The sequence below is a fragment of the Chanodichthys erythropterus genome, chromosome 10 (genome assembly GCF_024489055.1).
Source record: "Chanodichthys erythropterus isolate Z2021 chromosome 10, ASM2448905v1, whole genome shotgun sequence".
NCBI classification, from domain to species: Eukaryota; Metazoa; Chordata; class Actinopteri; order Cypriniformes; family Xenocyprididae; genus Chanodichthys; species Chanodichthys erythropterus.
The window spans coordinates 30,412,745-30,438,539 of record NC_090230.1 but is presented as its reverse complement, the minus strand read 5'-3'; the positions used below and the strand labels follow the sequence as shown (position 1 = coordinate 30,438,539).

At 32.4% G+C, this 25,795-nt stretch overlaps 2 protein-coding genes across 5 annotated transcripts in view; one reads left to right on the top strand and one right to left on the bottom strand.

Moving 5' to 3' along the window:
* Positions 1 to 25,795, top strand: part of pdlim5b (PDZ and LIM domain 5b) — a 102,302-nt gene that overhangs the window by 50,011 nt on the left and 26,496 nt on the right. Inside the window, exons 4-9 of one of the 4 annotated variants that reach the window (XM_067397303.1) lie at positions 6,002 to 6,035; positions 8,562 to 9,085; positions 24,788 to 24,808; positions 24,903 to 24,917; positions 25,008 to 25,174; positions 25,258 to 25,288. In XM_067397303.1, coding sequence (XP_067253404.1) covers positions 6,002 to 6,035; positions 8,562 to 9,085; positions 24,788 to 24,808; positions 24,903 to 24,917; positions 25,008 to 25,174; positions 25,258 to 25,288 — 792 coding nt within the window. Of the gene's footprint in view, positions 1 to 6,001; positions 6,036 to 8,561; positions 9,086 to 23,180; positions 23,198 to 24,787; positions 24,809 to 24,902; positions 24,918 to 25,007; positions 25,175 to 25,257; positions 25,289 to 25,795 lie in introns of all 4 variants that reach the window. The other 3 variants (XM_067397307.1, XM_067397304.1, XM_067397305.1) reach the window with 3 other exon arrangements.
* On the bottom strand, positions 14,649 to 19,349 carry LOC137029367 (uncharacterized). Its single transcript, XM_067398957.1, has 5 exons — positions 18,803 to 19,349; positions 18,537 to 18,646; positions 18,348 to 18,455; positions 16,441 to 18,103; positions 14,649 to 14,851 (listed from the first exon to the last, which is right to left on the bottom strand). The coding sequence occupies exons 1-5, from the start codon at positions 19,347 to 19,349 to the stop codon at positions 14,649 to 14,651; spliced, it is 2,631 nt and encodes an 876-aa protein (XP_067255058.1).

Sequence of the window (25,795 nt, the reverse complement as noted above, 5' to 3'; positions counted from 1 at the left end):
TATAGTGCCTTTTTAATCTGCTTCTCAAGGCACTTTACATATTAACTTTAGATATTGATCAATGTTTTTGTTACTGATTTTTGAACATTTCGAGGTGTCCATTAATTTTATTAATTTTATTTTGTTTTTTTTTATATTTTATTTAATTTTATTTTTATTTTATTTTTTAATAATTTCTAATTATTTGTTTTATTTAATTTTTGTAGTTTTTATTTAATTTTTTTATTATTTAATTTCTTCTATATTTTTATTTCATATTTCATTTTATTTTGTTTTAATATTTAGTTTAGTTTTTGTTTTATGTATTTATATTTTTATGTATTTTGCTACACTATTGGCTACTAACAAAAATTATGCTTTATTAAGCTAAGTTTTGTTTTTTTTTTATTATGTTTTATTTTATTTTATGAAATCATTTGTTTTGTTTTTTTATTTTATTTAATATGTATTATTTTTATTCTATTTATATTCATTCTATTACTATGGCAACATCAAAATTGAATAGATAAATTAATAAGGTTTTTAAAAATGTTTTTTGACACGAATATAATCATTATATTTCAACAGTTGCAACATAACATTTTATTGTTATTGATTTTTTTTATTGATATTTATTGGTTATATTTATGCAAAGTGTTGCAAATGTGGCATGTTTATTTATTTATTAAATTATATTAAATGTGGCGAATTTATTTGTCTTTATATTGTTTTATTTGTGTCAAAAAACAGAAATAAAAAATTAAAGACTTAATGGACACTTCAAAATTGTTAGTTATATAATATACAAAACAATCATTAAACTATACTACTATAATGTATACTATATAATAAAATCAACAATTACAACATAACATTTTATTACTGATGTTGTTAATATTTATATTGATTTATATTTATACGAAGTGTGGCACAATATAAATTATATATATATTATATATATTAAATTAAATGTGGCAAGTCTTTGTTTTGGACCAAGCACTATAAGTTTCACTCTGTGTTCGGTTTAAAACGTTTCAGCCTGTATAAACGCGTCCCTATTTCGGATTATTTATCGTTTCATGCCGTCATATATGATGTTTTTATTTGCGAGTCCGTTTTCAGTGGATCCCGCTGGAGCTGATAATGAACCTCTTGAAATGTCGTTTGGTGTATATTAGTTGTGGAAGGAACGTGGAAGGAAAAGCCATTTTGTCAGTCAGAAGATGGAAACGCAGGTATTTGACATCAGAGCTTCATAAGCTGAATAACAGCTCTGTTCCCGGCTCATTTTATTCATCTTCCTCCTCCTGCGGCTCACGGTCTGCCGGAGACATTATCAAACATCTGATTGTGTGTGTGTGTGTGTGTGTGTGTGAGATATCTGAACAGACTCTGTTTAGGGGCTCCTAGTCCGTTTGATTACTGCTTTATTTGATGTTTTTATTGCATTTAGTTGTTTTTTCTATTTTATTTTGTGTGTATGTGTTTTGCATTTCATTTTATTATATTTTGTGCATTTACTTTATTTTATTTTTTTTATTTGTTTTCTTTTGTTTAGTTTTTATATTTTATTTGGGTTTTATATTTTTATATTTTTTGTTGTTGTTATTGTTATTTTATTTTAATTAATTATTTTAATTTATATTAATATTATATTTTTATTATACTTTTTTAAGTCTTATTTTTTATTTTTTATTATTATTTTTTGTAATTTATTTTATTATATTATTTTCTTTTATTTTCTTTTTTGTTTTTGCTTTTATTTATTTTTGTTTTTATATTGTTTTGTTTTTTATATATTTTTATATCATTATTTAATTGTATTTTGTGCTTATTTTCTTTTGTTTTTATTTTATATATATATATATATATATTTTGTATTATAATGTTTATATATTATTGTTTATTGTTTTGTTTTTATATATTTTAAGATTTTATGTTTTTTTGTATTTTGTTGTTATTTTTTATTTTATTTTATTTTTAGGCTAGTCTGTAGTCGTAGTTCTCTTCATATATAAACGAATTAACAGTATTGTATGTTTGCAAAGTGTGTGTGTGTGTGTGTGTGTGTGTGTGTGAGATATCTGAACAAACTCCGTTTAGGGGCTCGTAGTCCATTTGATTACTGCTTTATTTGATGTTTTTATTGCATTTAGTTTATTTTATATTTTTATTTTATTTGTATGTGTTTTGCATTTCATTTGATTGTATTTTGTGCTGTTTTTTTGTGTTGTTTTTTATTAAGTTTTGTATTTTATTTTATTGTTTCTTTTGTGTAGTTTTTATATTTTATTTGAGTTTTATATTTTTATATATTTTTTTGTTGTTATTTTATATTTTATTTTAATTAATTAATTTATATTATATTATATTACATTCATATTATATTTTTCTTATACTTTAAGTCTTATTTTTTGTTTTTATATTTTTGTTTTTTATTTTATTTTATTATTTGCTTATATTTTCTTTTTTGTTTTTGTTTTTCTTTTTGCTTTTATATATTTTTGTTTTATATTGTTTTTATATTTTATATTGTTTTTATAAATTGTATTTTGTGCTTCTTTTCTTTTCTTTTTTCTTATGTTGTGTATTGTTTTTGTATTTATATTTTATTTTATTTCTTCTTTTTTTAAGATTTTGTTGTTTTTGTTTTGTATTATGTTGTTATTTTATAGTTTATTTTATTTTATTTTTAGGCTAGTCTGTAGTCGTAGTTCTCTTCATATATAAACAAATTAACAGTATTGTATGTTTGTGTATGTTTATTGCAGTTTGTGTAAGTGTGTGTGTTTGTGTGTGTGTGTGTGTGTGTGTGTGTGTGTGTGTGTGTGTGTGTGTGTGTGTGTGTGTGTGTGTGTGTGTGTGTGTGTGTGTGTGTGTGTAAGTGGTGGCTGATCCTGTGCAGGAAACGGCGGCGTCTCAGTTTCGTGTCGCGAGTCTCTTTGTTGATTTTGGCTCATGTAGAGTTTCGCGTCGCCGCCTCCTGCATTTTTCCCAGCGTGTCCCGTCAGTGTCGAACCCCAGGGCACAACGGCGTGTTTGTGAAAGCGTTCCTGCAGGGTCGTGTTCACTTTCGTTGTGTGTGTTTGTCATTGTTAAACACTTTCTCCTGTCCGGCTAAACATGCAGTAACTATTCTTATCGTCAGATGTCTAAAGAGTCTGTTTATGGTCATGACATACATTTGATGACGTTTGTTTATTCGCAGTGTTGATTCACAGGCGTGTTCGGCATGTTGAAGCGTGACTGTGATGTGTATGTTGGTTATTAAACGTGTAGCTGCATGAGTGCCGGTTTCCCTGCGCGCACACACACACACACACACACACACACACACACACACACACACACACACACACACACACACACACACACACACACAGCGGTCTGTAGTCTGACCACGCTGTCAAAACACACTCATTCTGGCCGCAGGGACAGTCAGATGACGCATGGACTCCAGTGTCCTGTTAGCTTGTTACAATCCCAGCTTATTATCTCTCTAATTAGTAAGAAATGCACACAGTTTCAAAAGAAGAGACTCAAGACTTTATATTTTATTGAAGACAATATATTTTAGTTTTTCGTGACTCTTTGCAACCTCTGGAACACTGTTTATTTTTTATTGCAACATGATTTTCTTTTGTGATACTGTCTTTGTGCTTTTGATGTAGTGTTTACACGTTTGAACCGGGATCATTCTTTAAAGATAGGATCCGCTTTCAAGCTGTTTTATTTTATTTTATTTTATTTTATTTTATTTTATTTTATTTTATTTTATTTTATTTTATTTTATTTTATTTTATTTTATTATTTTATTTTATTTTATTTATTTTAATTTATAATTTAAATTTACCTTTATTTATTTATTCATTTTATTTTGCTTTTTTATTTATTTTTTTATTTATTTTATTTTATTATTTTTATTGATTTATTAATTTATTTTATTTTTGTTTTTCATTATTTATTTATTTATTTTTTTAATTTTATTTTATCTTATTTTATACATGTATTTTATTTATTTTTATTATTTTTTCATTTCATTTTATTTTTTGTTATTTTTCATTAAATTTTATTTTTATTTTATTTTCTTATTTTATTTATTTTTCATTATAAATTAAATTTTTCAATATATTAAATTTTATTAAATTTTATTTCAATTTAATAATTTTTTATTTTATTATTTTCCATTATATTTTGTTTTTATATATATATATATATAATTTATTTATTTATTTATTTATTTATTTTTCAGTCTTAGTTTGTTAAGCAGTGTAGAGGAAGCAGGATCATTCTTTAAAGATAGGATCTGCAGGTTGATCTGAGCCGCTTCCACACTGTCTGCTTCCTCTCGTTGCTTCTATTGTTCACGTTTGTCCCCTTGAGTGTTGATTATTGCTCTTTGTGTGAGCGCCTTTAACTTCCTTCTGCAAGTGTTTTCTTTGTGTCCCCAGAACTCCACCTTTACCCCTTATTATAAGTATGACCGTCAAGCACAAAAGAACCGGCCTTGCAGAAACCGCTCGGCCTTCCTAATATAGAAGCGTTTGAGGACACGGAACAAATCCGCAGGAGTCACAGCTGTTTTTGTAGGAAGCGTGGCCTGTTTGTCGCCTGTTTCGCGGACGGAGGTTGTTTATGGGGAATGTGAAGGATTTGATGTTGATTAATGAGGACAAACGAAGCCGTCTAGACGAGAATGCACTGATAAACGAGAACATAAAGTATGTCTGTGAGATTTTGAAAAGCAAAACATCTCTCTGAAGCACTTTGACTGGGGGTTTGTTGATACAGTCATATTTCAGATTGTGTTTGATGGGAACATAGCTGGATTTCAACTGTTAATAAGCTGATAATTCTTAATTCGTCACACACCTGTGTTTGTCTATTTAGCTCTTAAATGCAAAGTTATTTTGCAAAAATATTTCTGTGAAAGCAACTTCATTTTTTGAGTCTCACCAAGGCTGGGCTGCATTTATGTGAACAGAAATACAGTAAAAATAGTGAAATATTATTACCATCTAAAATAGCTTTTTCCTATGTGAATATATATATATATATATATATATATATATATATATATATATATATATATATATATATATATATATATATATATATATATATATATATATACTAACATGTAATTTATTCCTGTGATCAAAGCTGAATTTTCAGCATCATTACTCCAGTCTTCTGTGTCACATCACAGTGAATTGAGCTGTTTTAACCTCACGATTTGCCTGTTTTATTTAACCCAACATTGTTTCATAATTAAAAATCAGACACGTAATTACTAGAGACAGCAATAATAATCAAACATTTATTAATAAGCATATAATAACATTTATTAACATAACATATAATAACATTTATTAATAAGCAATTTAATAAATGTTTATTGTTTAATTATTATTAAATAAACTTATTAACAAATGTTCATTTATTAAACATATTAATAAATGTTAATTTCCAACATATTTTAGGTTCATTTTAAACAAGTTCAATAAAACTACCCAGCAGGTTGGGCAAACATTTAACCAAACCACTGAGTTTGTCCATTTTCAACCCAACTTGGGTTGTTTTTAACCCAGCATTTTTAGAGTGTAGTTAAAAGGGAGGTAAACATGCTTCTTTTTGTCGCCTCAGAGCTTCCAAACCACCTAAAGATTCATCTGGAAATCTCATAAGTCACTTCAGACACTAAAGCATAACGGCCCATCAGAGACTGAATTTGTTTTACACTGTGAAGACAGCTTGTGTAGTTATTCCTGCTCGGCCTCGTACAGCAGGGGATGCTGGGATTGAATGCCATAGTTTTCTCTCAGCTTTATTTATGGCTTGTGTAATGTAGCGTACAGTGGGAGGTGCAGTTTGTTTGAATGGCAGCCAGAATACAGTCGTTATTCAAACAATATCAAGCGTCTCTGTCAAACTTGTCCCATTATTTACATATTGACTTTTATTCATTCAGTGTTGCATTATGTTTTAAAATCAACATTAAACATCTGTTTTTTCTTTGCAGATCTTCCAGTGTCAATAAAACGGAGACCCCAAAGGTATGTACCTTCAAACTAAAAAATAAACATGTAATGTGTGTCCTAACTAGGTGCATTTCCAATGTGTCTAAATGTACAGTAAAGTGCTAATAATTACCAAAATATAATTCATCATGTAGCTGACGATGACAAAAAGAAAATTCCGTCAATGGCAGGAAAGAGTTAAGTTATGTTTATGTGGAGAAGGAGTTTGGACCAATGAGAGTTCACTGTGGGCGGGGCCTCCTAGTGCATTGTGACAGATTATAAATGAGGTGACCAATAAAACGTCTTGTTGTGGCTGGTGAGATTTATGATTTTGCGTCACGCCTGGTTAGGACACACATGTGACGTGTAGCATGTTTCTCTTGCATGACACTGAAGAACTGTGGGTAATTCTGCATCCCCTCATTACAGTCAGTTTCTGCACTGAAAAAAGTAGGTGTTACTTTGAAATGATTTTCACTCAGAAATTGCTAGTAAATTTCACAAATAATTACAAAAGAAATGGCACACATTTCTTGGTTGTTTTAACCCAGCATATTGGGTTGTTTTAACCCAGCGAACTGCTTCTTTTAACCCAGCATATTAGGTTGTTTTAACCAGCGAATTGGTTTGTTTTAACCCAACAAATTGGGTTATTTTAATCAGCGAATTGGTTCTTTTAACCCAGCGAATTGGGTTGTTTTAACCAGCGAATTGGTTTGTTTTAACCCAGCGAATTGGTTCTTTTAACCCAGCGAATTGGGTTGTTTTAACCAGCGAATTGGTTTGTTTTAACCCAACAAATTGGGTTATTTTAATCAGCGAATTGGGTTGTTTTAACCCAGCGAATTGGTTCTTTTAACCTAGCAAATTGGGTTGTTTTAACCCTGCAAATTGGTTCTTTTAACCCAGCAAATTGGGTTATTTTAACCCAGCAAATTGGTTATTTTAACCCAGCAAATTGGTTCTTTTAACCCATCAAATTGGGTTATTTTAACCAGCGAATTGGTTCTTTTAACCCAGCAAATTGGGTTATTTTAACCAGCGAATTGGTTCTTTTAACCCAGCAAATTGGTTCTTTTAACCAGCGAATAGTGGTTCTTTTAACCCAGCAAATTGGGTTACTTTAACCCAGCAAATTAGGTTATTTTAACCCAACAAATTGGGTTATTTTAACCCAACAAATTGGGTTATTTTAACCAGCGAATTGGTTTGTTTTAACCCAGCGAATTGGTTTGTTTTAACCCAGCGAATTGGTTCTTTTAACCCAGCAAATTGGGTTGTTTTAACCCTGCAAATTGGTTCTTTTAACCCAGCAAATTGGTTATTTTAACCCATCAAATTGGGTTATTTTAACCAGCGAATTGGTTCTTTTAACCCAGCAAATTGGTTATTTTAACCCATCAAATTGGGTTATTTTAACCAGCGAATTGGTTCTTTTAACCCAGCAAATTGGGTTACTTTAACCCAGCAAATTAGGTTATTTTAACCCAACAAATTGGGTTATTTTAACCCAACAAATTGGGTTACTTTAACCCAGCAAATTAGGTTATTTTAACCCAACAAATTGGGTTATTTTAACCCAACAAATTGGGTTATTTTAACCAGCGAATTGGTTTGTTTTAACCCAGCGAATTGGTTTGTTTTAACCCAGCGAATTGGTTCTTTTAACCCAGCAAATTGGGTTGTTTTAACCCTGCAAATTGGTTCTTTTAACCCAGCAAATTGGGTTATTTTAACCCTGCAAATTGGTTCTTTTAACCCAGCAAATTGGTTATTTTAACCCATCAAATTGGGTTATTTTAACCAGCGAATTGGTTCTTTTAACCCAGCAAATTGGGTTATTTTAACCAGCAAATTGGTTCTTTTAACCAGCGAATAGTGGTTCTTTTAACCCAGCAAATTGGGTTACTTTAACCCAGCAAATTAGGTTATTTTAACCCAACAAATTGGGTTATTTTAACCAGCGAATTGGTTCTTTTAACCCAGCAAATTGGGTTGTTTTAACCCTGCAAATTGGTTCTTTTAACCCAGCAAATTGGGTTGTTTTAACCCAGCAAATTGGTTCTTTTAACCCAACAAATTGGGTTATTTTAACCAGCGAATTGGTTCTTTTAACCCAACAAATTGGGTTATTTTAACCAGCGAATTGGTTCTTTTAACCCAGCAAATTGGGTTATTTTAACCAGCGAATTGGTTCTTTTAACCCAACAAATTGGGTTATTTTAACCAGCGAATTGGTTCTTTTAACCCAGCAAATTGGGTTATTTTAACCAGCGAATTGGTTCTTTTAACCCAACAAATTGGGTTATTTTAACCAGCGAATTGGTTCTTTTAACCCAGCAAATTGGGTTATTTTAACCAGTGAATTGGTTCTTTTAACCCAGCAAATTGGTTCAAAATAATGTTTGCATTTTAAAGTTTAATTAAATCAATAAATCAGATTTGCAACCATGCATTTTGATGTTAGTGTGCGTTAAGGCTGTAATGAGGGGGCGTGACTTCTGCATGCGTGTGCTGTGAAGTGAGCATGTGTTGCATGTGTTTCATCACTTCCTGTAGGAGGAACCACTGGAGATAATAAAGCCTGTGCCCATCAGCCAAACGCCTGCACCCGCCACCAGTCTCGCCCCGGGCAGCAGCGCTTACAATAAGACCGCGCGGCCGTTCGGCGGGGCCGCTAGCACTGTTCGATCCGTCAGTCCGTCCCCGGCGCCCACCGCACCCAAGGCCTCCATCCCCTCCGCATCTTCTGCATTCACTCCAGCTGCTCCTTCCCAGCAGCCTCCTCAACCACCCTTCCCGCTCAGTAGCTCCGCCCACCGCTCGCTGTCCTCACCTAGCTCCGCCCCTAAACCCGCCTCTGGCCGCTCCCCCTTCGCCAACTCTTCTTCCACGTCCTCCTCTGGCTCCTCCTCCCCGGCAAGAGTGACAGCTCCTCCTCCTCCCCCGGCCCCCGCCGCCCCTCAGCCGTCCGTCTATAACACGCCCATCAACCTCTACTCCAATGAGAACGCGTGTGAGGTGGCTATAGGCCAGAGGCGTGGCCTGATGGAGAGTAAAGTCACAGGAGAACACCATAACGGGTAGGTGGGGCGACCCGACTGACCAATCAACCTCAACTTCCTGTTCCTTCATACTTCTGTTTCCTTTATTTACTCTTCCTCGCTTTGATCTGTTATTATTAAGAGAAGTTTTAATGCTGTGCTTTAATAATATTTTGGTTTATTTTATGAACAGAACTATTATCACATAAATTAACCTTACTAATGAGAGGTTAAGAACTGAGGGACCGGAGTCTACTCTTACACATCTTTGATTTATTTAATCTTCTTCACAGACTCATGTGTTTAACCCTTATAGGGTCTTTGGGATCTTTGGGACGATGTTTGCTAAAATTACATTTTTTTTTGTCCAAATGACATGAAACTTTGTACAGTGGTTAACACTTCCTAGATTTACAAACAAAATAAAAATTATAGTGATATCTTGTTTTTATGTTAGTGTAGAAAAAAAAGTCGCACTCAGGATCTTTGGGGTCTCTAGAGACCCCAGACAACAAAATGTAATTTTGTAACAAAAAAATTATTTTTTAAAAAACAAATGTAATTTTACTCTGTTTATTAATGTTTTTACTTCATATTTGTGCAGTTTTGAGAGGATTTTTCATATCTTTTAAATTTATATAAATAAATTAAAAAATATTTTTTTAAAATAGGTTTTTATACAAAAACAGCTTTTTATGTAAAATTCACTTTATAAAGACCCACATTTCTAACTTTCATTCACGGGGATCACATGGATAATTTGACATGGTTTAGTGTGAGATGATGTGGAAAATGCAGTTTTAAAAGTAAAAAATGATCACTTTATCCAGCAGATGCAGCAGAGCTCCACTATTTGCTGTTTGACTGACTGAAAGACATCTTTACACAAGTATTTTCAGCTGGATGCATATCTAAATATAATGAAATCACAATAATGACAATAAAAATGACTTTTTATCAAAGTTTAGCTTTTTTGGTTTGTACTGAAAAAATAATGTTGATTTTGAGGATGAATTTTGTCCATTTTCTAAGTGGAGTCTCATCATAATGTAACAATATTGAAAAACTGATTTTTTTTTTTTTTTCATTACAAAAAATGCGAAACTTTGACAAAAATTATCTTTTATTGTCATAATTGTGATTTCATTATATTTAGATATGCATCCAGCTGAAAATACTTGTGTAAAGATGTCTTTCATTCAGTCAAACAGCAAATAGTGGAGCTCTGCTGCATCTACTGGATAAAGTGATCATTTTTTACTTTTAAAACTGCATTTTCCAAAAGATGGGCAAAAATCTCACACTAAACCATGTCAAATTATCCATGTGATCCCCGTGAATGAAAGTTAGAAATGTGGGTCTTTATAAAGTGAATTTTACATAAAAAGCTGTTTTTGTATAAAAACCTATTTTAAAAAATATATATTTTTTTTAATTTATTTATATAAATTTAAAAAATATGTGAAATCCTCCAAAACCTGCATAAATATGAAGTTAAAACATTAATAAACAGAGTAAAATGATTTCTGCTTAAAAAAAAACAATTATTTTGTTACAAAATGACATTTTGTTGCCTGGAGTCTCTGGAGAATGAAGACCACACAAGGGTTAATGCAGATGGGTTATAAATAAGGAATATGAAACTTAAAAATGAATTATGCCTGTTATTTGAGTTGTGAGTTGTCTAAATCATCCTTTTGAAGTCTAGACAGATGAATTGTGCTGATCCGTCGCTGATGTAATCTCCGTTGGTTGAGTTTGCTCGTGTAAACTGCTTTGTGTATGATTGCATCACGTCTCTTCATTTATAATTATTGTCTGTGGTAACCGGCAGCGTGTCACAAATGCTGTTTTTGGTGTTGAAATGCATTTGAGGGAATCGCAGTCCACGGATGTTTTGAACACTAGACCGTGTACACACAGCTCTCTGTGGGGAAGCGTGTGGGAAAGTTGGGAGTCAACTGGAGGAAAGTGGTGGTTTTCCAAAACAACTATTCGAGCGAGAGACTGTGACATCAGAATCACTTGTTCAGAGATGAGCTAGTGTGATGAATCTCAGACCTCTCTTTACTTTTATTTAGCAGGCATTTCTAAATGAGTATTTTCATTTTTTACATTATTTTTTATTTATTTATTTTAGATTTACATATTTTATTTATACTTAATATTTAATTATTATTGTTATTACCTTTATTATTATTATTAAATATTTAATTACGTAAAGGGAATATATATATATATATATATATATATATATATATATATATATATATATATATATAATAGATATATGTGCTGCTTTAGCAGTAATTAGTGAACACTGCAAATAAAATTATTTATGTAATTCTTTATTTATTTAAAAAATATATATTTAATATTTGTATTATCTATATATCTTTTTGTTATTAGTATTATTTATTTAATTATGTATTTTTTGAACATTTAAAAAATATTTTATTTTTATTTAATATTTAATTATTAATTAATTAATTATTTTATTTTATTAATTTATCTTTAGAAAATGTAAAAAAAGCTAATTTGGTTAAAAGCACATTTTTCACCATATGTGTTCATGAGTTTTATTTACTCACTTTAGTTTCGACGTGGAAGTCAACAGCAGATCAAAGAAAACGTGTAAAGCAGTAAAAAGTAATTAATTATTTATATATATATATATTTATCTATTTTGAAAATTGTTTATTTTATAAATTATCTATTATATATATATATATATATATATATATATATATATATAAATATATATATATATATATATATATATATATATATATATATTTTCATCTATCTTTTTAATATTTTATTAGTATTATTTAATTGTTTAAATAATTTAATTATTTAAGAATTATTCAAAAAATGTTAAAAACATTAAGAATTATTTAAAGAATTAAAAAATATTTTATATATATATATATATATAATTTTTTTATTTAATATTTAATTATTAATTAATTAATAGTTTGATTTTATTTATATATTTTTATCTATATACCTTAATATTTTATTGTTGGTATTATTTATTTAAGTATTTAAAGAATTTAATCATTTAAGAATAATTTATTTATTTAAAAAAATATATATTTATTTTATAAATGATCTATTTTATATTTTATTTAATATTTGATCTATATATCTTTTTAATATTTTATTAGTATTATTTATTTAATTCTTTAAAGAATTTCATTATTTAAGAATTATTTAAAGAATTTTAAATTATTTTTATATATAATATATTTTTTTATTTTATTAAACTTTCTTTCTAATTAAAAGAAGCTCATTATGCATGCGTCTTCTCCATATGTGCTCTTATTTTCATAGATGGGTTTATTTACTCACTTTAGTCAACAGCAGATCAAAGCAAACTCGTGAAGCGGCCGTAGACATCGTCTGTCTGAGTCTTTCCCTCTCATGTGGTTTCAGTGATCCTATAAACATGTAAACTGTGTTTCACTCGGATAAACAACGTTCTGCTTGAAGTTCTGACCACAGGAGCAGAGAAACGAGTGAGATGACAGATCACAGCCGTAAATCTGCAGGTTTAGACACTTAGATTGGAGCGTTTCTTGAATCCTGCTGGTCGGATATAAATCCTGCAGAATTTGTAACGGATCAAAATATTTCTCTGTAATCTCTGCGTTCATGCTTGTTTTGGACATGTTCTTCATAATATAATATATTATTATGAGCTTCCTGATTCCAGTGATAGTGAAGTCAACAGGAAACAGGGAAGAACAGGTCGACCTTTGCCGTGACAGACTAAATCCCAGGACCGCTGATGGATTATCCAGAGAGATCCCGAGTGTTTTAAAGGGATTGTTAACCCAGAATAGTGTTCATTTTGTCAGCTGTTTTATTTATTTATTGCTTTTATATATCACTGATTCAACTTTTTTATTACTAATTATTTTACATTTACATTTCCTTATTAGTGTTTTGTTTTGATTGGTTTTTATTTTAATAAAAATTATTTATTTTAATTTACCTTATGATTTAGTTATTAGTTATTTTTCTTTTTTGTTTTTTTTATTCTTGACTATTTATTATTATTAATTGCTTTATTTTGATTGTTTTTATTTTAAAGTTGTTTTAAAGTTTTTACATTTTTATGGTTTACTTACGTGAGTTTTATTTTTATTTGTTTTTAATTTAATTATTATTATTTAATTATTTCTTGATTATTAAAATTTAATTATTTATTTTAATTTAACGTACGATCTAATAATAATTTTTTTGTTTTAGTTTTATTTGTAGTTTTTAAGTGATTTATTTTGATTTCTTTTATTTTATTATTTTTTTATTTTACATTTTTATGGTTTAATTACTTATAAGTGTTGTTTTATATTGTTTTTTAATAAGTATTTAATAATCAATTTATTTTGATTTAGTTTGATTTATTTATTATTTAATTACTAGTTATTTTTATTATTTTTATATTTATTTTTTATTTAATTGTTTTTTATTTTAATTTTTGCATTTTTATGGTTTAATTACATATTATTAGTAGTTTTATTGTTTGTTTTTAAAATATATTTATTTTAATATTAATATTATATTATTGTTATAATATATAATAATATAATAATACATTAGTGTAACATTTTTATTATTTAATTACTTATTAGTAAGTGTTTTATTTTTCCTGTCTTAATTTGATCACTTTAAAAATAAAGTTTTATTAGTTATTGTTAGTTAAACACAAGCTTTTATTAATCTTAGTTCATGTTGACTTCAGATACAGATGTTTGTGGAGTGAGTTTAGACTTCGTTTACTGCTTCTCATTTACTATGTTTAGTCGTCAGCCTCGGCAGGAATGTTTGTAAATGTTACGTCCCTCGTTAATTAGATGTAGTTTGTCTAGGAATATTATCAGACATAACAAAACAGTGGCAATGTGTGTATAATGGCAGTAACAGGATGGCAAAAAGAAAAGGGACAGACAAACCAGCAATTTCGTTGCTAAGGTTTAATTTCAGTAAATATAAGTGAAGTAATATAATAATAATAATAATAATAATAAAGTAGATATTTACAATATATACAACGTAACAAGAATAAACAAACAGCAAAAGATCTGGAGGAGAGGAAGGAGTGAGAGAGTGGAGCTTAAATCAAAGAACTAAGTATAACAAAACAAAACTAACTAAAGTTAAAGGGCTAAACTAACTAACAAAAGAAAATGCAGAAAGAAACATCTTCAACGATCAAAACGCTATAACTAAACCACGCTGTCTAACCAAACAAAACATACAGAAATAGCACCACTCGTTAAGGCTAGTGTGTCTAATACATATTTCTTCTGCGTGTGTAAATGTAGGTCGCGACCTGCTTACCTGACTCGCAACCTCTCCAGCCAGGCTACATAGCTTTAAAACAGAATATGAGATGAAGGTTTCACGGGTCAGCTTTGAACCGGAACATGAGATGAAAGTTCCGCGAATACAGCGGTCATAAACAATCGGCATCCTAGATAAAGCATGTATCGAACACACGAGCACAAACGAACATAAGCACTCCCAACACAAGAGAAACTGACCCAACTGCAAGGTAATAACAGCAGTAAAGTCGCAAACACTGATCAGTCTCTCAAACTGGTCTCTCGAACGAGAAAACCATCCTCACAGAGAATGTCCTATCTCCCCAACCCAGAGTCTGTTTTCGAGCTGCCGCCATTGAAGTTTTAAGCTGCTCACAAGCCGCTCCGTAACCCACGATTGGTAGCGCGATCCCTGACGTCAGACCCTTACGCCAGCAGATTGACAGACGGATCGTCCAATCAGAAGTCACACCTGAAATGGAGTACAGACACGCACATATATGCAGCGACATGAAAAAAAACAATTACATAGCGCAGCGTACGTAACACTCTCCCCCTTAAAACTTAACATAAAGCAGCTTCATACTCTAGATAAAGTATCAGCAATGATATTTTCTGAACCCTTTTTATGCTTTATGATCAAGTTATAATTCTGCACAATCAACGACCAACGCATAAGACGTTGATTGTGATTGTACATTCTACACAAAAACACCAAGGGATTGTGATCCGTGTACACAATAACAGGCAGAACAGATGAACCAACGTAAACCTCAAAAAACTGTAAGGCCAGGATCAAACCTAAAGCTTCCTTCTCAATGGTAGAATAATTTCGCTGATGTCGGTTGAATTTTCGAGAGAAGTAACAAATTGGATGCTCAAAACCAACGTCATCTTCCTGGAGAAGAACAGCTCCCATGCCTACAGCACTAGCATCCACTTCCAATTTAAAAGTACGTGTAAAATCTGGGGCAGCGAGAACAGGTGCACTAGTCAGCAACAACTTTGCACTGTCAAAAGCATGCTGACACGCATCACTCCAAATAAAAGCATTTGATGGGCTTAGCAAACTGGTCAAAGGATGTACTACAGTTGAGAAATTTCGGCAGAAACTTCTGTAGTAACCAGCCATTCCTAAAAACCGACGTAACTCTCGTCTTGTCGTTGGAACGGGAAAGTCAGCAATAGCAGATACTTTGGCACTAACAGGACGGACTTGACCTTGACCTACTTCTTTGCCCAAGTAAGTAATCGTTGCTTTACCAAATTCACACTTGGCCAAGTTAATTGTCAAGGAAGCGTCAGCTAACCTTTTAAAAACTGTCCGAAGAACAGTCAAATGCGCAGACCAATCAGACGAATAGATAACTAAATCATCTAAATATGCATTACAGTTCTGAATTCCTGACAGTACAATGTTTACGAGGCGCTGAAATGTGGCGGGAGCATTTCGCAGCCCGAACGCCATAACCCGGTACTGTAGGAAGTTATCCGGAGTAACGAAAGCTGAAATTTCCGCAGCTCGAGCGGTCAATGGCACTTGCCAATACCCTTTCAGCAAATCTAATTTCGTCACGAACTTAGCAGAACCCAAGTTATCTATACAGTCTTCCATCCTAGGAAGAGGATAGCTATCTGGTACAGTCACAGAATTTACTTTTCGATAATCTGTGCAAAACCGAAATGTGCCATCAGATTTCGGTACAAGAAGGCAAGGTGAACTCCACGGACTGTAGCTAGGTTCAGCCAAGTTGTTTTTTAACAAGTAATCCACCTCAGACTTCATCACAGAACGCTTGATATTGTTCACTCTATAAGCATGTTGTTTAATAGAAGAACTGCACGTCACTTGGATATCATGCTGTAACACATTAGTTCGAGTCGGAACATCACCAAACAGCATAGGAAAATCTCGAATTAGTCTCATAATATCCTGTTTCTGTGACCCAAGCAAATTATCAAGGTTTTCTGGCAAGCTTTTTAAAACTTCAGAATTTGAAAGTCTACCACACGTTGACAAATCATTACGAAGTGTAACACCATCGTCAGTATAACACTCACCAGGAGATGGCAGCAGAACCTCATCATTCACTGCAGTGGAGTCAGGCACAGCAATAGCAGCAACGGCTAAAACCTCCGTAGGAACAGCGACTGGCTTTTCTTGTTCCTCCAAAAATTTCTCAGGTACCTTACGAGAACAATATGATTTCAACATGTTAATATGACATGTTCGAAACTTTCGTTTGCGATCAGGCGTGTGTATCACAAAATCAGTCTCGCTCAATCTCTTAGATACCCTGTACGGACCAGAAAAACGGGCGGTCAAAACTGAACCAGGTACTGGTAACAGTACTAAAACCTCGTCACCGGGTTGAATCTCACGCACAACAGCTTTCTTATCGTACCGTTTCTTCATGCCCTCCTGAGCAATTGACAACGATTTTTGTGCAAATGAACACGCATTATGCAATCGTTCCCGAAATCGGCTGACATAATCCAGCACATTTTGTTCGGTTGGCTTTTTGTCATTTAACATCCTGTCCTTCACGACTTTTAGCGGACCTCGAACTGTGTGACCAAAAACTAAGTCTGCAGGACTAAATCCCAGAGATTCTTGAGTTGCCTCACGAACTGCAAATAGTACAAGTGGTACTCCCTCATCCCATTCTTTCCCAGAGCTTAGACAATACTTTCTCAACATCGACTTTAACGTCTGATGGAAACGTTCGATCGCACCCTGACTTTCAGGATGGTAGGCGCTCGAAATTCGGTGCGTGATGCCCAAGGTTTTCAACACTTGTCTAAAAACATTAGAAAGGAAATTCGTCCCCTGATCTGTCTGCACGACTTTTGGCAACCCAAAGGTGGAGAAGAATTTAAGCAAAGCTTTAATAACAACAGGTGCAGTTATTTTTCTCAATGGAACAGCTTCTGGAAAACGTGTCGCAGAACACATAATGGTTAACAAAAATTGATTTCCTGCCTTGGATTTCGGCAACGGACCAACACAATCCAAAATTATGTGTTCGAACGGTCCGCAAATGACAGGAATCGGAACTAACGGAGCTGGTGGAATCTTTTGATTCGGCTTACCCATCACCTGACATTCATGACAAGTACGGCAATGCTGAGATACATCTCTCTTCAAGCCAGGCCAAAAGAAATGTTGGAGGATGCGGTTATAGGTTTTTGTCACGCCTAAATGACCTGCTAACTCGTGATCATGTGCCAAACTCAACACTTGTTTGCGGTAGGCAGTAGGCAAAACGATCTGGCACACAACCTCCCACTCATTCTCCCCATCTGAATTAGGACGCCATTTCCTTAACAGTAGCCCATTTTCAATCACGTATTTTACAAAACTGGTTTTATCAGAGTCTGTACTTTCAGCAGCAGAAAAACATTTAGTCAGTGACACGTCTTCTCGCTGTGCGATCTTAATCCGTTCATGAGAAAACGGTTCAACTAACAATTCAGACTCAGCGGAATATTTATCATGCTGAACATCATCCGCGCCCTTCTGATCTGACCCTGAACTTTCTTCAGTGAACACCGGTGACATAAAAGTGTCAGACAGAACAATGTCATCTCCAATTCTGCGTTTTTGCGCACGAGTAACCACGCTAGCAGCAAATACATCTGGAAAATGATCAGCGATGTCATCCGCATGGATAAAACAGTCAGGTTTATCAATAACTTCTGGCACAGGTGACACTTTTACCTCCTGCCAAATCATTTCCAAGAATGAATGCCACACCTTTGACAGGAAAGGAAGAACGTATACCCACCCTAACGAAACCTGAAACCAAGTCACTCTGTAAGTGTATCTGATGCAATGGTACCCTAATTACGCCCATTTCAATCCCTTGCACTAGTACACTTGACCCACAAGATGTCTGTTCCGACAACGGAAGTACATCAGATATTACAAATGATTGAATTGCTCCCGTATCCCTCAAAATCTGTACCTCTTTCTGCTCCTCAGGTTTACCATTTACGGAGATTAACCCCTTCATCAAGAATGGCTTAAACCCTGCATCAATTTCATCCTTCTCTAGAACAGTTTCAGACCCAGCCTTCACAAAATTAACAGGTTTTACCTGTCCTTGCTGGTTTTTACGTTTAAGCATCAGGCAATCAGAAATAACATGCCCTACCTTGTGACAATAGAAACATTCTCGTGTTTCTTTATTCTGTGGGGAACTACTTTTACTACGGGTATTCGAATTTTGAGTTGAAGCCGAATTCAGTGCTTTCTCTGGCCGACCTGAAACAAACACACTCTTATGCGTTAACACATACTCATCCGCAAGAATCGCGGCTTGTGACAATGACGTAACTTTTTGTTCATTCAGGTATGTGACTACTCGTTCCGACAAACAATTCTTAAAATCTTCTAAAAGCATTAGTTCTCTCAACGAACTTAAATCTTGCACATTGTTAGTAGACAACCATTTATCAAAAAGAACTCCCTTCTCCCGGGCGAATTCCACAAATGTTTGCTGAGCTACCTTCTTATGGTTCCTAAAGCGTTGCCGATACGCTTCAGGTACCAACTCATATGCACGAAGTACAGCATTTTTTACGACATCATATCGCAAGCTTTCCTCTAAAGATAGCGCAGAGCAAACTTCCTGTGCTTTTCCAACGAGTCGACACTGTAGTAACAGACACCAAACCTCTTTCGGCCAATGAAGTGCAGCAGCTACTCGCTCGAAAGCAGCAAAGTACGTGTCCACTTCGGATTCTCTAAAGTGAGGCACCAAAGCGATTTGCTTACTAATATCGAATGTCGTGGTCGAATCACTCACAGAATTTGCCGAATTTACTGACGCAACAACAGGGCTAACAGGATTAAGCCGCGCAGTTCGGTCAGAGACAGCCTTCGCTGATTCTAACTCGAGCTGTCGCAATTTCACCTGCGTCTCTGCCTCAATTTCCATTTTACGGATCTCTAAGCGTAACTTCATTTCAGCTTGGCGCGTCTCAGCTCGCTTCCTGCACTTCCATCTGGAGTCGGGCTATGCGAACCTTAAGTCGCGCGTCACCCCCAGACTCTACGGAAGACGGAGACAGTGGGTAGAAGGGCGGTAAGACAGCCTTGGGCTCGGCCTCCGCCTCCACCTCAGCATTCTCACCTGTTGCCTCCTCCAAATTCCCCACGCTAGGCGTACGTTTCTTCCACAGCCGAAGTGTCAGCTCGCTCACTTTCCGCATCTGGAAATAGAAACACTTTTAATTCGACCAAACGTTTCAAAATCTCATTCTTAATAATACGCTTTAGAGACTGCCTCACCACAGGAATGCGATAGTGGTCAGCTATCTGCAGCAACTCATCTTTTCTACATCGCTCAAACACTTGCAAAGTTGGATTAGCAACAAATGATTGCAAGTCAAAAGTACTCATTGTGTCCAATTATCACTATACCACTTCACAATGCACCAAACAATGCCCTTTTCATTGCCATTTCCTGCACCATACAAAAACACACACATACAACTATCCTCCGAGATATTGAAAACAATATAAAAACTTGAGATCCCTTCCCCAAAAAGAGAAAGGGATCCCGGACGAGCCCCCAAATATGTTACGTCCCTCGTTAATTAGATGTAGTTTGTCTAGGAATATTATCAGACATAACAAAACAGTGGCAATGTGTGTATAATGGCAGTAACAGGATGGCAAAAAGAAAAGGGACAGACAAACCAGCAATTTCGTTGCTAAGGTTTAATTTCAGTAAATATAAGTGAAGTAATATAATAATAATAATAATAATAATAAAGTAGATATTTACAATATATACAACGTAACAAGAATAAACAAACAGCAAAAGATCTGGAGGAGAGGAAGGAGTGAGAGAGTGGAGCTTAAATCAAAGAACTAAGTATAACAAAACAAAACTAACTAAAGTTAAAGGGGCTAAACTAACTAACAAAAGAAAATGCAGAAAGAAACATCTTCAACGTTCAAAACGCTATAACTAAACCACGCTGTCTAACCAAACAAAACATACAGAAATAGCACCACTCGTTAAGGCTAGTGTGTCTAATACATATTTCTTCTGCGTGTGTAAATGTAGGTCGCGACCTGCTTACCTGACTCGCAACCTCTCCAGCCAGGCTACATAGCTTTAAAACAGAATATGAGATGAAGGTTTCACGGGTCAGCTTTGAACCGGAACATGAGATGAAAGTTCCGCGAATACAGCGGTCATAAACAATCGGCATCCTAGATAAAGCATGTATCGAACACACGAGCACAAACGAACATAAGCACTCCCAACACAAGAGAAACTGACCCAACTGCAAGGTAATAACAGCAGTAAAGTCGCAAACACTGATCAGTCTCTCAAACTGGTCTCTCGAACGAGAAAACCATCCTCACAGAGAATGTCCTATCTCCCCAACCCAGAGTCTGTTTTCGAGCTGCCGCCATTGAAGTTTTAAGCTGCTCACAAGCCGCTCCGTAACCCACGATTGGTAGCGCGATCCCTGACGTCAGACCCTTACGCCAGCAGATTGACAGACGGATCGTCCAATCAGAAGTCACACCTGAAATGGAGTACAGACACGCACATATATGCAGCGACATGAAAAAAAACAATTACATAGCGCAGCGTACGTAACAGTAAAATTCTCCGCGAGAGTTTCCAGCTGCGTTTACTGACTCCAGCAATTAGTATCCCGGGAGAAGCAGCCGGAGTGAGTTTTTGACTCTTGTTCTCACATTAGAGTCATTAACTCCTCTGATGGAGGCGGAGGCCGTCTGTGTTCGCTGACGTCTGTGACGGTCCTGGGCTGCGTTTCCCATGCTTTTGGGAAACGCTACCCTGATCCACACACGCATGCAGTCAAATCGTGTGTGTGTGTGTGTGTGTGTGTGTGTGTGTGTGTGTGTGTGTGTGTGTGTGTGTGTGTGTGTGTGTGTGTGTGTGTGTGTGTGTGTGTGTGTGTGTGAGAGAAGCCTGAAACTCACACAAGCGCTGTGAGGGACGATATAGCCGGTCTTAGTGAACACTGCAAATAAATAAATAATATATTTATTTAGCAAATTATTATTATTATTTTTAATCCTAAGTGACTTTAAATAGTTTTTATTTAATTTATATTTTATTTAGCAGGCACTTATTATTTTATTTTATTTTTATTTTTTTTATTTTTTTTAGCAAACTCAGTTTTCCTTTAGTGACTTAAAGTTGTAGAATTTTTTTTTAAATTATTTTTATTTATTTATTTGTTTATTTAGCAGACTCCTTTTATCCTTAGTGGCTTAAATTTTATTTTTTTTTATTTTATTTTATTTTGCAGACTCTTCTATCCTTAGTGGCTTAAATTTTATTTTATTTTTTTATTTTATTTTATTTTGCAGACTCTTTTATCCTTAGTGGCTTAAATTTTATTTTATTTTTTATTTTATTTTATTTTGCAGACTCTTTTATCCTTAGTGGCTTAAATTTTATTTTATTTTTTTATTTTATTTTATTTTGCAGACTCTTTTATCCTTAGTGGCTTAAATTTTATTTTATTTTTTATTTTATTTTATTTTACAGACTTTTATCCTTAGTGGCTTAAAATAGATGTAGAATATATTTGTTTTATTTCATTTTTTATTTTATTCTATTTTTTTTCTTAGTGACAATAGATGCAGAGTAGAAATTAATTTAATTTAATTAATTTATTTTTTTATTATTGTATCCTTAGTGATTTAAAATAGATGTAGAGTTTATTCATATATTTATTTTATTTTATTTGATTTCATTTTGTTTTTTTATTTTATTTGTTTTTATTTTTTTTATTTTGTATTTTTTTCTTAGTGACAAAATAGACAATTTATTTTAATTTATTTAATTTTATTTAATTTTATTGATTTATTTTTTTATCATTAGTGATTTAAAATATATGTAGAATTTATTTATGTATTTATTTATTTTTCTTAGTAATTTAAAATAGATGTAGAATTTATTTATTTATTTTTCTTAGTAATTTAAAATAGATGTAGAATTTTAATTTATTTTATTTTATTTTTTATTTTATTCTTAGTGATTTAAAATATATGTGGAATTTTATTTATATATTTATTTTATTTAATTTTGTTTTTCATTTAATTTTTTTTCTTGGTGACTTTAAAATAGATGTAGAATTTTATTTTAATTTATTTTATTTTATTTTTTATTTTATTCTAAGTGATTTAAAATATATGTGGAATTTTATTTATATATTTATTTTATTTAATTTTGTTTTTCATTTAATTTTTTTTCTTGGTGACTTTAAAATTGATGTAGAATTTTTTTTATTTATATCTTATAGCAGATTCTTTTATCCTTAGTGACTTAAAATATATATTAAAAAAAATTCTTTACTTTATTTATTTTAGCAGATGTTTTTATCCAAGGTCACTTACAAATTAGGAATACAAGAAGCGATTTGTTTTTATCTTTTATTTTGCCTCTCAGGTAAATTGACTTTGCATGTTTTTCTTCGACACTCAGTTTCTCTTCAGGATGATCTTTACTGTCATGAATGAGCAACAGTCTGAAGAGGACGAGTTACTTTATTATAGTATTAATAAACTGTCAGCATGTTTATATCGAGACCTGAATAATAATTCACGGTAACTTGATGCTCTTGTGTGTGTGTGTTTGTGTGTGTTTCTGCATGTGTGTTTGTGTGTGTTTCTGCATGTGTGTGTGTGTGTGTTTCTGCATGAGGTTTGATGGTGATCATTCCCTGTCAGACACAAACACTTCAGATGTGTCTCTCTCTCTCTCTCTCTCTCTTTCTCTCTCTCTCTCTCTCCACAGGAGGAGCTCATGACAAAGTTAGTGCACTAGATAGTGTTATCTGGCATCTGTGTGTGTGTGTGTGTGTGTGTGTTCTCTAACCCAGCGACACACTCTCGATCATCTCTCAGTCACAGAGGTTGAGGTCAGGAGAGCGTGTGCTGCTGTCAGTCATCATGTGCGTGTGTTTATTCACGGCCGTGGCATTAATGCTCTTGTGTGTCGTATAAATAGCAGCAGTGACATTCACCTCCACACATTGTTACAGAAGAGAGAGAGATTGATCAGAAACACCAGTTAAACGCTTGAGACGGTGGAGCCATCTAGTGTTGATAGTTAGTACTGTTCAAGATAAACATTTTAAAGCTGCACCCAGAAATTTGGCCTCACTTAAAATGTCTAATAAAATAAAAATTTATTTTATAAATAATAATCAGTTTGAAAGGTGTAATTTTGCAAGTTTTAAACAATATATTATAATAATATATAAATATATAATAATAAAAATATATTTATAATATGTATTTATTATTATTATAAGTATGTATTATATTTATAAATTATATATACATTATTAAATAATTAATTATGCATTGTGTATCATATAACAAATATGTGCATATATTTATGGACCATATTTATATTATTATAAACATAGTTATTATTTTATAATAATAATAATGATAATATTTCTAATAATAATATTTACAAATATAAATATGTAATATGTATGTATATTTATAATATATAAATTATTAAATAATAAAATTAGGCATTATGTGTATTATATAACAAAATATAAATGAGAAAATATATATATATATATATATATATATATATATATATATATATATATATATATATATATATATATATATATATACTTCTAAATATTCTATATTATATTTGTGTCTTATATTCATAAATTATATAAATCATTATCTGTTAGAAAAATTAATTTAAAAAATAATAATCTGTTTGAAAGGTTTAATTTAGTGAGTTTTAAACAAATTTAGGTTTAAAAGGTTTTAAAAACTTCAGTTACTAACAAGTAAAATCATAAACATTTTTTATATCATTTTTCATTTATAACTATGTAGACATATTTAAAAAAATAATGATAATAAAAATGACAACAAACACATTAAATAAAACTTTAAAATAAAAAAAGGATATAAAAAATATAAATACAATATAATAATAAAATATAAATAAATAAAAACAAATTCAAAATATTAATAAAACTATAAATATAATATAAAAACAAAATATAAAGATAAATCAATAAAATCAAATTCAAAATATTAATAAAAACTATAATAATAGCTCAGTGATAATAAAAGACTATTAGTAATTACCTATAAACATTTATTTTATAAACATTTATTTATTTTCCCCTTTAATGTGTTGAATATCAGCACTTAATCTACTGACAATTAAATTTGGGATTAATTTTCTTATTTTTTTTAAATGAAATCCAATACTTTATTAAAAGATGTTCTGTAGTTATAGGACACATTTTGAATTACTTTTGCATGCAGAATTTAAATTAACTTTTGCTCATTTACACTAATAATAAATATAATCAATAAATATAATAATATTTTCTGGTCTTTTTATTTCCATAGTGGACCTCAGAGTATTCTTAAGTAAGTAGAAGCAGAGTGAATGTGAATTATGGGGTGATTTCTGTCTCTTCTCTGATTCTCTCGTCTTCTCTCATCCCTCTCTCATCACCTGTAGAAAGACTCCTCCCAGGTAAACAGATGTGACAGGTGTTTTATCTGCAGCAGTTGTTGTCGTGGATGTTTAGTGATGTGTGTGTGTGTGTGTGTGTGTGTGTATCAGAACGGCCCGGAAGCCCGTCCTGGAGCCGGAGCTGAACCACGTCTCTCCTCTCAGCGACTCCAGTAAGAAGCGTCTGATGGAGGACACGGAGGACTGGCACCCGCGCACCGGCACGTCTCAGTCGCGCTCCTTCAGGATCCTGGCGCAGATCACCGGCACAGAGAACGGTAGGAGCCGACAAACTCTTTCCTGTGCGCTTTTACAGGCTTAAACGCTGTAATTCACAGTCTGTCCGTCTTCTGTCCTCTAGATCAAGCTCAGGAGAACCGGCCTGGAAAGAAGTGAGTTCAGATCTCCTGTTCCTCTCCATCACATCTGATGTTCCTCTGATTATCCACAATCCTCCCTCTGATCAGAGCGTGCCTTTCTGTTAGTCATGAAATGGGATTGTGGGTAATCAGTGCTGGACATATGTTTTGTTTCAGAATCTAGTGAGCTGCTTTGCTGATGAAAGATGAAACTGAATAGTGCTGATGCCGAGATATGGATGAAATAATTTTTTTTAATATAAAGTTCTGTAATGTAAAATAATATCAATTATTATATTAATTAAAATATAAATGTTATATAATATAATATAATTTGCTACAAATTGAAATAAATACACACACACACACTTATATATATATATATAAAATTTTTATATTATTGCATATAATTATTACTTCATAAATAATATTTTTACTATTTTATAAATATTATAAATATATTCTATGTATTTATAAATTTTTATTATTATTATTGTATATTGTTGCATAAATATTTTTAATAACATGTATAAATATTAT